We start from the raw sequence: 14658 nt of genomic DNA on the forward strand, positions 1-14658 counted from the left end.
CCATGGATCATTATCTTGTGCTTGGAATCTGATACCTGTTTCACACATTGGCAGAGAATGTGATTAAGAAGGTTTAAATAATGGTAAATTAAATTAAGCCCCCTAGGGGGTCGAGCCGGCTCAAAAGTGGAACTTAAATATTTGTCGGCCACCCCTAATTTGTTGTGCACAAGTTTGATTTTTTTGGTGCGAGATCTTCGACAATTTATTTCTTCTGTCAAAATCAAGGAGTTGAGCGGCGATGACGTCCGTGATGGAGGGTCATTTTAAAAAAAATAAATTAATAACTAAAAGTTAAGCAACTTATGCATAGCAAATATATAATAAGATTTTTAATAGAGAGAAGTGGACTTCATTTGCAATTATATATAATGAAAGTTTGATATCCGATATGATATTTGAATGTTAGACCAAATCGATTGGCTGGTAAAAATAAAATAAATAATAATTTGATTCAAGAATCTATGTTCACAATCATCACAAGGAGATAATTTATTAATTAAAACAAGTAAGTCTCACGACTTTTAATAATTGCTCGTGACACACATGATATTCTAATTATGGAGTTGTGAACTACACTATAAACACGATTATAATAATTCAGATATTTTTTTTATTAAATTTATATATTTTTTATTTTTTTATCTTGATTATATAATTAAATTAAATTAATTTTTATATTTTAATATTTTTTTATGTAACAACTCAAATTTTTTATTATTTCAATTACATTTTTAGAACTATATTTTTAAGTCAATTTAACATTCATACTTCAACGTATATTTTGTTATTTCAATTTACCTTTTTTTATACATGAAAGAATAAGGAATTAAATTAATTTAAAAATATAAATTTTGGGATATAATTTAAATAATAAAAAGTTCAAGTTATTTTACAAAAAAATAAAATAAAATACATGAGTTCAATTGATTCAAAAATTAAGTAAATGAGTATAATTAAAACGACGAAAAATTTAGACAATCACATGAAAAAAAATAAAAGTACAAGAATAAAAATATAAATTTGGTCATCTTTCTTTATTAATTTTTGAGAGTGATTCATCAAACTTTTAAACAAATTTGCCTATTTATAAACACTAGGTGTATGTGCGGTGCGATTTGGCCGGTCTGAACCATTTTCAGCACTCCAAATCGCACCGCATTTACGGTCTGGTTTAGTACGGTTTGAAAATCTGGTACAAGTGATTCTTAAAACCAATAAAAATGCTACTTAAAAATGATAAATAAAGACACAAATATTGATAAATAAAAACAATTAAAGATAAATAAATATGAGCAAAAAATAAAGACAAAATAGTGTAATTCAACGTACAACATTTTGATATTGAAAGCAGAAAATAACCTATTTAGCAATGAATTATGCAATTAACCTGTTTAGAAAATAAACAAATTATCAAATTAATATATTTAGTAATAAATTATGAATTATGCAATCAAATTAAGTTGTTTGGGGATGGCTTTTATAATAATAATTTTTTTATTATATTTTTTTGGATGATTCAGTTTAAAATCGAACCATTAACTATACAAACCGCGAACCGCACAGTTTGTATAGTGTTCAAACCGTTTTCGATTGCAAAAATAAAAAATCGATCGATTTGATTTGATTCGATTCGATTTGATTGATTTTCGCGGTGCACCAATTTTTTTGAACACTTCTAATAAATACCAAAATCATAAAATTAAAATTTCCAAATTTATCTCAATCCTCCTAATTAAAATCTTCATCCATAAAAATTATTTGAGGATGAAGATGGGAAATTGATGGGAGGTGGATGCTTAATTAGAGGGTGAAGGTCATAATCAATCATTCAATTCAATTGCCCCTTTCTGCAATTGTCGCGCATATTTGCTAACTTCAGCAGCAAGCCGAGATCTGCGGCTTAACGTAAGTGATTCTTCGATCGGAATACGATACATGGATTGTTGTTTTGTTTGTTGATTAGGCAATTTGAATGCTCTCTAATAACAATAAAGATGCGTTTGTGATGTGACATTACCTAAAATTATCAGAATATTTCTAGGCGTTAATAGTCTCGCACGCCACGTAGATTGCCTGAGACACTGACACGTGATAAGTCAACAATTTGGAGCGAAACCTAAAAAATCTGGGCAAGACCACAAGACCCATTCCAACTTGACTGATCCTCGAGAGTTGTGCCCGTTCAGCTCGAATTTTATCTCGGGTTTCCCATAACGGGTTCTCCTATAAAAAGCAGAGATCCTTACCAAGTATGACCAACCTCTACATCTCTCACAATTATTACGATATGCATTTACTCTACTAATTTGAGCGTTGGAGTACACCCTGGGGGACCCTAGCCCCGCCACTCTATTGTCTTGTAGGTTCTATCATCGAGATCCGACATCACTAAATTTGAGGTTCTATTCTCGAGATCCATTCGTAGAGGTGACACGTGATGGTTGGTCTCAAAAACCATCATCAATTTGATTGGGGATGAAAAATAAAGGTATAATTTATTTTTCATTCAAATTTTAAGAAATTCTATCGAATAATTTTTTTATATGGAATTCGAATTCTATTTTAGTTTAAAAAGTAATTTTTTTTAAAAATTAAAGAATTAAAATTCTTAAAAAATAAAATTAAAAATTAAAATTTCATAAAATTAAAATTTTATCTCACTTTTTACTTCCCCAATCAAACGCATCCTAAAAACAATAGATGGTCAAAGTCCAGACGCTTCTACCAGAACCCATGTTGTTTTCATTTGATGTTTCCAAGTTTCAAGTTCAGTTCACGATGGGTGGCAGCTGGCTGCTGTCTGCTGGTGCTGGCTGCTTGATTGATTGATGTCGACTCTCCTTTTTGGACAAGTTTAGGTATATTAAATGTATTTAAAGAATATTCTAAATACTCTATAAGCAAAATTCTTTTAACAATCAGGACAGAGGCCATATACATATATATATATATATAGGTCAAATATGTATTTTTATTTATATACTTTCATATTTTTTTTTATAATTATTTAAATAATCTCTACCATAGCTTTTTTTTTTTTCAATGGTCGGTGACAAGGTAAGAAAGGTGGTCGACGATAAGTACAGGGGATGAAAAAAGTGTGGTAGAGATGATGACTAGCAACGAGATTAGGTGTGCAATGTGATAAAATAAAAAACAGTTGATAACTATGTAAGGGAGGTGACTGGTGAGTACAGAGGATGTAGGAGAAGGTGCAAGCAAACGGCTATGGGACAAGATGAAAGTGACTATCAACTACGACAGAGGGCAATTGATGGTAAAAATGAGTTGGCGATGGCGAAAGGTGTAGAGGTCAATGTCAGGAGTGGCAGAAGGTGAAGAGACGAACATGTTGGTGGTGGTGAAAGGGAAGATGAAGGTGTTGGTGTTGGTGGTGGTGAAAGGGGTGGCGAAAGGTGTAGAGATCATCATTAATGGTGGTGGAAGGTGCAAAAACTGTCGTCGATAATGGTGAAAAGGAGCTATTGGTGGGGGAAGACTAATCGATTGAATGGACAATCGATTGTTGTGACTGAATAAGAAAACTGACGATCTAAGGCACCACCGATCAATCGTTGGTCTTGTCTTGTCAATCAACCTCTTGCTTCGATCGTTAGTCTTCTCATGCCGATCAACCTTTGCTTTTTCTTCTTAGTCGATGGTGCCTTTGACCGTCTATTTTCTTTAAAATAGACCTAGGGTTTCTGCAACACCAACTACTACCACCACCCCTTCACATCTTCTCATTTTTAGCAACTTCATCGCCATCGGTAGCCTTGGTTTCCAGTTGTCTTTTGGCTATACGTGATGGGAAGCTTGGTCTCTATTAGCAACTCAATGTGTTCGTTGCAAGCCTGTCGCAAGTTGTATTTACATGCCTATCGCAAGTCGAAAGTCGAAAGCCAGAGGCTTCTTGTAGTCGCCATCAGAGAAGAAAGACCACGGTGGAGATGAACGGTCTGAGGCACCGTCGATAGATCATCAATCTCCTCCTATCAACCAACCTCTTACACCCACACAAAGGATAATTTGGACATTTTAGTGCGTGTGTATTGTATGCTTTGAGTGAGGTTTGCAATTGACTCGAAAATATATAATCTAAGGATGTAATCGAAATAACGAAAAGTTTAAATAATCATATAAAAATAAAAAATAAAAAATAAAAAAATAAAAATATATATTTAACTTATATGTATATACATATATATATATGTAGATGGTACATAAAAGTGATGTGTAGTAGTCATAAATTAAATAAATTTATTATTATGTTTATTGCAATAATTTAATAATAATATTTTATTAAATAAATTTATTATTATATTCAAGAGAAATTCAAACATGTTCATCTCCCACCAAATTTGGCACCTCACAATAAAAAAAATTAGATAATTATTCATCTCCCACTAAAATTTTAACTGAAAATGGCTTCATACTGCAATAGGAACTGCATTAAAGCTAGGGCTGACAATTTTTGACGCAATCAGATTATACGACACGAAACGACATGGAGTTAAGCGAGTTAAGGTTGACGCTAATCGGGTTCCAATCATAAACGAGTTAATTCGTTTAATCCATTTAGACACGTAATGACCTTTTTAATTAAATGGGTTAACGGGTTGACCCAAACACGTTAATACGATTATATATGAAATGACACGTTTAATTAAAAGGGTTAGATTGTGTAATATCTAATTTAGAACATTTTATTTTATTGTTAGATGATTGTATTTTATTTTGTTGTTGGGATGATTGTATTTTATTTTCTTCTTGGATGATTGTATTTTATTTTGCATGTTAGATAGACTTTTATTATGGGTTGACTGTTGAGGATATTCCTATTTTAACAAGTTAAACGTGTTTTATTCATGTTAACGTGTCGTGTTTGTTTGATAAGTAGGTTATCGTATTATATATGATCTATTTTAATTTGTTTGTTAAACGGGTTACACGTGTCGTGTCGTGTCGTATAACCCGTTTAATAAATATGTCTGTATTAGGGTTTAGGATTTTGACACGATTAATTAATCATATCATATTCATATTTGTCATAATCATATTATACGTGTATCTCAGCATGACTCGTCAATTCATTTTACCACCCCTAATTAAAGCTATGTATCTCTTAATTTAGCGGTGTTGCGTGGAAGTGACAAAATTTATTTAAATGATATTTTATTCGGCATCAAATAATCTATTAATCTGCCTCCTGTTGTGTGTTCCTGTTTCAGAAATCATGAATAATTAATGAAGATGTCCGCGTGATAACGGGCGGCTCTAGAGTTGGTGGAGCCTTAGTTCGGCAACCAACAGGCAGCAGCGCAGGCGACCCCCTCTCTTTCTCTCGTCGGCTATCGTCTTGGGTTTGCATAAACTTTGACCGACAACTGCACATCTGTTGCCCTCTCCTTCTTCCCGCGGGAAACCGCATTCTGTTAGCGTCCAGCCTTCACTTAGGCTAATTATATAACACTTTTTTCGGCCAATAATGTGTATATATTCGTGCCTTTCGCCGCTGATTTGGTAGATTGGTTTAGCGGCAGCCATGGCGGCACAGTTTAAGCACCTAGTGGTGGCCAAGTTCAAGGACCGCGTGGCCGTGGAAAAACTCTTGAAAGAGATGGAGAAGATGGCTTCCACAATTGATTGTGCCAAGTCTTTTGAGTGGTGCTCTTGTAACCCTCTTTTTTCTTTTTTTTGCGCAGTAGATATTTGATTAAAGTTCTATGACAATTAAATTAGTGTAAGGCCCTATTTGATAGCATAAAAAGTTTATGAAAAAATCACATCCAAGAAATTAAATTATATCTTTACTTTTTAATACACTATATTTTTCATAAAATTGAATTCTATAATATAATCATTAAAGGATGTTTGATTGCTTATATTTTTTTTTATGAAAAATGATTATTTTTCACCCAAATTCTAACTTTTATAGTGTTTGATTAGTCAATTTTTTAAGTAATTTAATTTCTAAATTTTGGTCACATGAGGCAAATATTCTCACTTTTGTCGGAAATAGTTTTCCTGGGGAAGGGGGGCTAGTTTTAATTTTTCAAGGAATTCACTTGCGTGTTGCATCTATTCACTTAAATTCCATTACTTCTGTCCACCTCGATTTCTTTAGAATTTTCTTTTTCCATTCGTGCTGGCTTTGTCCCCTTTTTCTTTGTCGCCATCCACTGTCGAAGTCGAGCTCTGACTTGGGCTTCGTCGCCATCTCCGACTTTCTGTGAGTTGCCATCCACCGTTGAAGACGAGCTTTATCTTGGGCTTCGTCGCCATCTCCATAGAAGACCATTTCCGATTTTGAGTTTCAGACCACCAACACATCTCCATCTTCTTTCATGAGAAGGTTTTCGGCCACGTTCTGTTCTTATTTTTGTAGATCTGCAAGTAGCTTCACGATTTTTTAATGCCGGATGTTGCCCAGCATTCGGATCTATGCTGGGAATCCATGGCCATGGCTGTTGTTCCCTGTTAACAGAAAATGAAGGGATGAGGGATACATACCAAGACCTAGAATTTTTTTACTGCAATTTCGATTCCATTAAGCATTTTCTGTGGCTGTAGCAGATTTGTATGTATATTTTTTTATGTATATTTGATTTATTTTTTGAATATTTTGTATATGTGTATTTGATTTATTTTTTGAATATGTATATATTTGACTATTTTATGTAGTTGATTATTGGTTTGTGTATTTGATTATTGATTATCTCTGTGTGTATGTAATTATTTTTATGAAAAATAATGGCAATCAAACATCAAAAGTTGGAAAAGTGTAATAATTTTTAGGTAAAAAATTAAACCAATCAAATACATTCAATTGACATTTTTTCCAAAATTTAATTATAGACAATTTAATTACCTAAAAAATATTTTCTTTCCATAAAAATTTTATATTTGTAATCAAACGCAGTCTAAAGCATATTTTGACTTATTTTTCATGAAAAATTCTATCTAGCTAGGGGAGGTTGATTTTTGTTTTTTATATAAATTAAAAAAATATTTTATTTTTCAACATGCTATTAAACGAAGGCTAAGAATTGAGAAGGCAGTGGTGCTTAATTTCTCAGATATTGACAAAGTTGTGGTGCGTGTCTATTCTTGCCCAAGCTTCTTAGCTGTTTAGGCCAGAAGCTGCCAGCAATTTTTTTGGGCCCCTTTCTTTTTGGTTGCTCTAAGCATTGACCTTAGAGGTACTAAGGTCGGTCTATGCCTCAAGCAGGCCCTGCTCATCATGCAATTGCTTATCCATACATGCTTACCTAAGCAAAGAACAAAATCCATGACCAAACTTATACATCGTACGTAATTGTGGAATCTGATACCAGTTGCCAATATATAGAATGTTATAATTAAGAAGGTTTACAGAATTCAAGGAACTCATGCATGTGGCAAACAGCTATATATATACATATGAAGAATTTTAATAGATAGAAAGGAGTGGACCTCTGAGTTAATATTTGAAGATTGGGAACTGTGGGTGGTTGGCATATTCAGAAGTTTGCAATGGGATGCACCTTCCTTGTCGTTGATGATGCAAATAAATGATTTTATAAGCATTTAAAAAGTAATTTTTTATGATTAAAATATCCCCCAACCCAATGAACTAGTTATTTTAGCAGAGACAGGGAGAAAGAGTGAACAGCTTGAAAGATATCATATCAGTGTTCCATCTTGTAAGTTGAGAGGGACAGGTGTTATTTCTTGTGATTAATGAACTGATGGGTGGGATTTCCTTAGAAAAATAAGATTCAATGGATGATTACAAGCTCATATATAATCATAATCATTCAGTTGGATTGCTGTTTTATGCCATTGTATTCATTCGTTCATTATTTATGCCGACATCTGAGACGCGTAGTCCAGGCAGGTACATCCCTTTTTCCTAATTAAATTTTGTTTCTTGTGGATGTGATTGAGTGATTTGTCACACATTGCTCCAGATGGTTCCACACGGCACGAAAACAAACAGAGTGTTCATACACGAAAAATATTATTGGTACATCTTGGTATATATCTTAAGTTACATAATGATATTTTAATAATTAAAATATTCTCACTCAAGAGTTGAGACGCAGTGAGATAGTGTAAAACGAGAAATATTTATATCATTTATATGTATTATATAGGCCAAAATATACTTAAATAATGTACAATTAGCATGACTCATTCATACACTTGTGCTGGAAAAAGGTAAATCACAAATTTCTCATCCCCGCGGGGCCACCGCTACCACCCCCGGAGCCCAACTGATCGCTTTAATTTTATTTGTTTGATGTTTCAATTCATTTCATCAAATAATCGCCGTCCTGCCCGCCTGCTCGATTCATAGATGCCTGCAGCTTCTTGCAAAGCAGTCGTAGCCGCCTTCCAGTTCCATTGTTATTAGATTCAGCAAGGCAAATTAATTAAGTTACTGGTTTAGTATTGAGGTATATATATATATATATAGCGAGAGAATATGTATGGGTTACAACTTAATTAGGAAAAGTTGATGACCTTCAAATTAGAACAGAGGCCATAAATATCATGGAAGTGATTAGTAGTAGTAGTCGTCGTCGTCTTAAATTGATTAAAGAGAAGGTTAATTTCTCATTCAAGAACTAAAAGAAAAAAGAAATGATGAATGCGCGGCTGCTGCCGGAATTCATCTGACGATGAAAATAAACACGCAGGTAGGTAACACAGGCGGGCATTAATTAATTAATTGGTGGCACACGCATACCCATATACCCAGACCATTGAATTGCGTTTGTGTTTGTGTTTGTGTTTAGCTGCTGCTTCTTATTGCTGATGAGGTGGTGGACAAAGTGGGCAATGGCCCTGTCGGAGCTGCCGCCTTGGCTCATGGCTTCCCTTGCGAGAGCCTTCCACTTAGCGACATTTGCCCTCATCTCCGCGGCAGCATCCCCATCCCCCATGACTTGCTTCAAGCAAGAAATGAGCTCATCCCTGGTGACAATCCCCTTGTGGTCCTCCTTGGCCCTCACCCCAACCCTCCAAACTCCCTCTATGAACTTGGCGTCCGTCAGCTGATCCGCCCATTTGGGCACCCCCACCATGGGCACCCCCAGGCTCAGCCCTTCCAGCGTCGAGTTCCACCCGCAGTGCGTCACGAAGCACCCCACCGCCCCGTGCCCCAGTATGTCCAGCTGGTTGCACCACGTCACCACCACCCCCTTCTCCCTCGTTGACTCTACGAAGTGGCTTGGCAGCTTCCCCAGCTCCGTTCCCCTCACCACCCATATGAAGTTCATCTCGCTCCCCTTCAGCCCCCACGCCACCTCCTCCATCTGCTCCGCCGACAACGATACCATGCTCCCAAACGACACGTACGCCACCGAGTGCCTCGCCTTTGATTCCAGCCACTTCATGCACTTCTCCCCCAGCGGCTTCCACAGGCTGGCTCCGTACCCCTTGTCCTCCTCCATCCTTTCGTCCAAGTACGCCGATGGCACCATGGGTCCTATCAGCTTCGCCGGCCACTGCTCCGACACCGTTCCAGCCACCTTCCCTTCCAGCGCTTCAAAGGTGTTCCCAAACACCCAATCCGCGTCTTCCAAGTTAGAGAACTGGCTGAGCTTCATGGCCAAGTATGCCGGGTAGCTTCCAGGCGCCTTGAGGAACGAAGGCAGGTCGTACGAGTACAAAGGCGGCAAGCCAGGCAACTGCAGCGGCGACTCGTCCAGCTTTAGCGGCAGGCTGAGCTTGCCGTCGTGCAGCATGGAGAAGACGGCGCTGACTGCGGCGGAGTTGGTGAAGAAGGAAGCTCCGTAGATGCCGTGCTCCCTGGCCACGTCCAGAGCCCACGGAAGGAACGAATCGTAAACCACGCAGTCGACAGGGAAGCCGGAGCTCTTGAACTTGCGGATGATCTCGGACAGAGTTCTGGAGCCATTGGCCTTGAAGGAGCTGAGGTAGACGTCCTCGCTTCCGGCCTGGGCAAAGCCGGAGTCGTCGAATCCGTCGGAGATGGGCTCGACGCCGACGTATGGGGTGGAGATGGAGGGGACGGTGTAACGGGTGGTGGCCAGAGTGGCCTTGACGCCTCTGAAAGCCAAGTGCTTCGCGAATTGGAGGAGAGGGTTAATGTGGCCTTGGCTTGGGTATGGCACAACCACCACGTGGGCATGAACTCTTCTGGAGTGATCTTTCCTACTCTCCGCCATCTCTTGCTTCTGGGTTTTTCTTTCCTGCTTTTCTTTGTACAAGGGTTCCCCACTACTATTTATAGGGCAGCGAAGTATGGACCATCTATCGACAAGGAATGTGACATTAATTGAAGGGCCCGGGCTTGGCTCCCGGCCCATACTTAAAGGATTGTTCTTGTACGATTTTTTGTATTTGTGCTTTCAATTACGTAAAATAAGTAAATTATAGACATAAATCTTTATCACGCTACGTAGAGAAAGGTTTGAAGTCACATTTCGCTAAATTAACATCAACATAATATTTATTTTTCTCGGTCTCAATCCAAGAATACTTATAATTAACAAATGTTGTTGTAGTTAATGTAGAATTTAAAATTTAAAACTTACATCCCCTTTGGACTCGTTTCAAAATTTAGAACTTAATTTTTTTCCGAAGTTACGGCTGCAAGCATTCTCATTGCTTTTGGACACACCGACAAGGTTGAGCCTGGTGTTTTTGCCGACATACAGCCGCAAGTTTACACTTGTCTCATCCACTGGACGGTTTAACATTAAGTGGCTCCCTCCACCTTTACCACGAGAACCGCGTGCTAACGGCGCAAAATGGGTTTAATTTGTATTGATCAATTAAAATCTATTCATCCGAGTTAGGATTGTAATAAATTGAGTCGAATTAAGTTTTGTTGAGTGTAAATTCGACTCACAAATTAGTTTTTAAGCTTGAACTCGGCTTGGGCTTGAGTCATTAAAAAATCAACACACCGAGTTTGGACTCAAACTCGACACAAACTCAAGTATTTGTTAGATCAAGTTCAAGTTCGAGTTTGCTAAAGTTTGTTATTTTTTTAAACTTAATTTTTTATTTTATTTTATTATATATGTATATATTATATTATGTTAAATAATTAAATTAATATATATAATAATTTTAACCTATTTATTTTAATTATATTATTATAATAATTTAAAATTTGATAACTTTATGTTAAATAATATATTTATAAAATTATAAAGATATATATTAATGTATTTATAAACAATTTTTTTTTTTCTGCAAATGAGAAAATCCATTACACATAAATTAAAGAAAATTATACAGAGCAAGGTGGTTCAAAGCCCAAGCAAACACAAAACAAAAGCAACAAAGAGCTATCACAACGAAAGGAAGCCACAAAACACACAAAATTACTACACATACAAGCTAATTATCCAACAGGCTCAGCCTGCTTCTTCTTCTTCTTTTGACTATCTCTTTTGCGTTGGGACTTAGATTTTGGGAGAACATCAATAGAATGCAAACTGGAAATTTCATCAGAGTCAAACATAGCGTCCATTGAATCATCTACATCAAGATTCCCCGAAAGACAGTCTTGGGAGTCCGAGCCACTTGCTAAAGGGATACTTTGATCTTCTTGCATTAAAGAACAGAACCTGTTAACCATTAGAGTACCATTCACCTTCTCTTGGAGATCCACATATTCAAGGGCGAGGCTTTGGGAGAACTCCGCGCCTTTCCTTGAGAAGGCCCTCTCGAACTACAAGACTAGGGAGACAAATGCCTTGCATTCGACTTTGAAAGAATAAGGACAAAAGAAAAACCACTATCGAGTGGCCCCCTTGCTAGTAAGAGCACCTTCAAACACAAGCTTTGGAACATAGACTTTGTTGTTTGTGATACCAAACATCCCAAGGCCACGATGATCAAGTGGGCCACACTATCATAGGCTAAGACTCAGGATTGATAGTGTGTGGATACAACCCAAATGTGCAGTCACCAAATGGAGAAGAAAGCCCAAAGGGCCTTTGAGGAGGTAGGGCCAATTTTGGCCCAGCAGCTCAGGCCCAATTTTAGAGCCCAGCTCGGCCAAACCAGCCCTTGCTCATCCTAGGTATATAATGCTTCTTTCCCCCATGTTTTGACCTAGTTCTACCCTGGCCGTTTGTGACTCCGTCCAAAAACCTAGCTTGTCCTCTCCTTCTATCTCGCCATCCCTATCTCTTCCGAAAGCTTGGTTCCTTTATCTTTCTTGACGGATTTTTTGCTGGCTTTCGGTTTACCTCTTGATGGCTATAAAACCTTTGTGGGTTCAATGGGACGAAGGTGTGAAAAAGAAGAGAAACCGAGTGGAAATCGTTGGGTCTCTGAGTGAACCATTTCTGTGTGATCTCCTATGCTGTGTGCTGGTACCGAGCTGGGCCATTGGGATTTCGGATTGGGAGAGCTTCTCGACGGTTCACTGTAGGTGATGATTTTCTGATCTGAGCCTTGAATAGCTGAAACCTTCATTGGTGTTCACAGGGAAGTTCTATTTTTCTGTTCTTGTGTTTGTTGCTATTACTTTGTGATTTGGTTTTCAGACTAACAGAAAATTGTTTGGCTTTGTGCGAGAGTTTTTTCCCAACAAATTGGTATCAGAGCTGAGTTTGGAGACTAAGAGATCATCGATCTCTTGGTTGCGTTCGAGTCTGGGGAAGGTTCGCGAAACCCTAACCTGATTCGAAAATCCTACTCGATCTCTCCATTCCGGTTGTTCTAAGACGCGTGAGACCCTCCGTCGGCTTCCCGACGTTGAGGTGAGTCTCGGCGACCGGCTTGTGTAGCTCGGGCCAACCGGTGGCCGACGGCGCGTGCAGCTCCGGCGACGGCGCGTGGCAGCACCAACGGCAGTGCGAGGCTTTTCGACTATCAACCCAACCTCAGTGGTTTGTCTCTCTTAATTTATTGACTGTTAATCCGGTCAGTTTGGTAAGACCCTTCTAACCCTAATTTCGTTTCAGCAAGTAGTAGGCCATCGTGTGGGGGTGATCATTACGTTTGGGGGTTACCCTGTGGTGGTAACCATTACATGCTGCTAGATATACTAGGATTATCTACTTTGCTGATTTTTTTGTGAACTTGCTGATTTTGGAATTGTGTAATTGCTATTTCCTGACTGTTTAGTTGCTGATTGCATTCTGAAAAATCTATCTGTTGCATTTTTTTTTTGCTTTGTGCATCTAATGGAAACACAACATTTTGAACTAGGTGTTTTTAATGGTAAATGTGATTTTTCAATATGGTAACAAAAAATGAGAGGAATTTTAGTACAACAGAAAGTTTCAAAAGCTATAATCGGTTTTGCTAAACCTAGTACATCTAAAGAAGGAAAAGAAACTGAAATTTCTGATATAACTGAAGAACAAAAGGAAATGGATGAATTAGCATACACTTCCATAATTTTACATCTCTCGGATTCTGTTTTGAGAAATGTAGGGAAATTAAACACAACTAAAGAATTGTGGGAAAAGCTTGAGTCTCTATACCTTGTGAAGTCTACTCCTAACAAACTCTACTTACTTGAACAATTTTTTAGTTTCAAAATTGAATCCTCTAAGGACTTAGATGAAAATCTAGATAGTTTCAATAAATTGGTTCAAGATATAATAAATTGTGGTGAAACAGTGTCTGAAGAGTACAAAGCCGTTATTTTATTAAATTCCATACCTGAAACTTATAGAGAAGTTAAAAGTGCAATAAAATATGGTAGAGATACATTGTCACCTGAAATTGTTATTAATTCTCTTAGAAGTAGAGAAATGAAACTAAAAAATGAGAAAAGAAATGGTGAAGTTCATATGGTAAAAGGTAGGGGTAGATCACAGTTTAGGAATTTCGAGAAGAATGGCAAGCATAAGGATAGAAGTAGGTCTAAGTCCCAAGGAAAAGTAAAAGGGAGAAAATATTATGGCTGTGGAAAGTCTGGGCACTATATAAAAGATTGTTATATAGAAAAGAATAAACAAAAGGAGAAGGAAAATAATGAGGCTAATGTAGTGTCTTTAGAATGTGAATCTGGTGAGGTTTTTATGTTAGTAAACTCTGATTCACCTGAAATTAATTTGTCTGTGAACACCTATTTGCATGAATGGATTTTAGACTCTAGTACTTGACTGCACTCTCACCCTGCAATTAAAACACAATAAAAATAAATCATAATAAAACTTTTATATTTTTTTTATTTTAGTGAGAGGTTTATACTCGCCAGTGTATGAGTGCAGTTATAGTCCAAATTAAAATTTATATTTTCTGGATGAATCCAGGTCGTCCACTGAGAGATTTATTTATGGCAAAAGAAAAAGAATGTCACACACACGCACACGCATTTGGACAAATTGGCAACAAGGTTTTTTTTATGAGTTTTTTTTAGACAATAGATACTAGAAAATAAAGTAAGGCAGAAATTGAAATAAACATTAAACGTAAAAATATGAATTTGGATAGTGCTTCAGTTAAGACAATTTCAGTACCAACCCGTTGATTCCCAAATTTTAGCATAAAAGATTAGCAACATTAATTTAATTTCAGATATGAGGGTTTGTTATTAAATGCAATTAGAGATGATGATAGTTCTAGATTAAGCAATCCCCATACATGATATGCGGGATTCTAATTTAAGCAACCACCATAAATCCAATTGTAATTAATACACAAAACAACTAAATTAATCATCTGGGT

At 37.0% G+C, this 14658-nt stretch overlaps 1 protein-coding gene across 1 annotated transcript; it reads right to left on the reverse strand.

The window, feature by feature from the left end:
- Nucleotides 1–8580: 8580 nt before the first annotated feature.
- LOC127796458 (UDP-glycosyltransferase 74B1-like) lies at nt 8581–10227 on the reverse strand. The gene has a single exon (XM_052328612.1). The coding sequence runs from the start codon at nt 10179–10181 to the stop codon at nt 8712–8714; it is 1470 nt and encodes a 489-aa protein (XP_052184572.1). The 5' UTR covers nt 10182–10227; the 3' UTR covers nt 8581–8711.
- Between the last annotated feature and the right edge of the window lie 4431 nt (nt 10228–14658).

This window comes from Diospyros lotus, chromosome 3 (genome assembly GCF_014633365.1).
Source record: "Diospyros lotus cultivar Yz01 chromosome 3, ASM1463336v1, whole genome shotgun sequence".
In the NCBI taxonomy this organism is placed as follows: Eukaryota; Viridiplantae; Streptophyta; class Magnoliopsida; order Ericales; family Ebenaceae; genus Diospyros; species Diospyros lotus.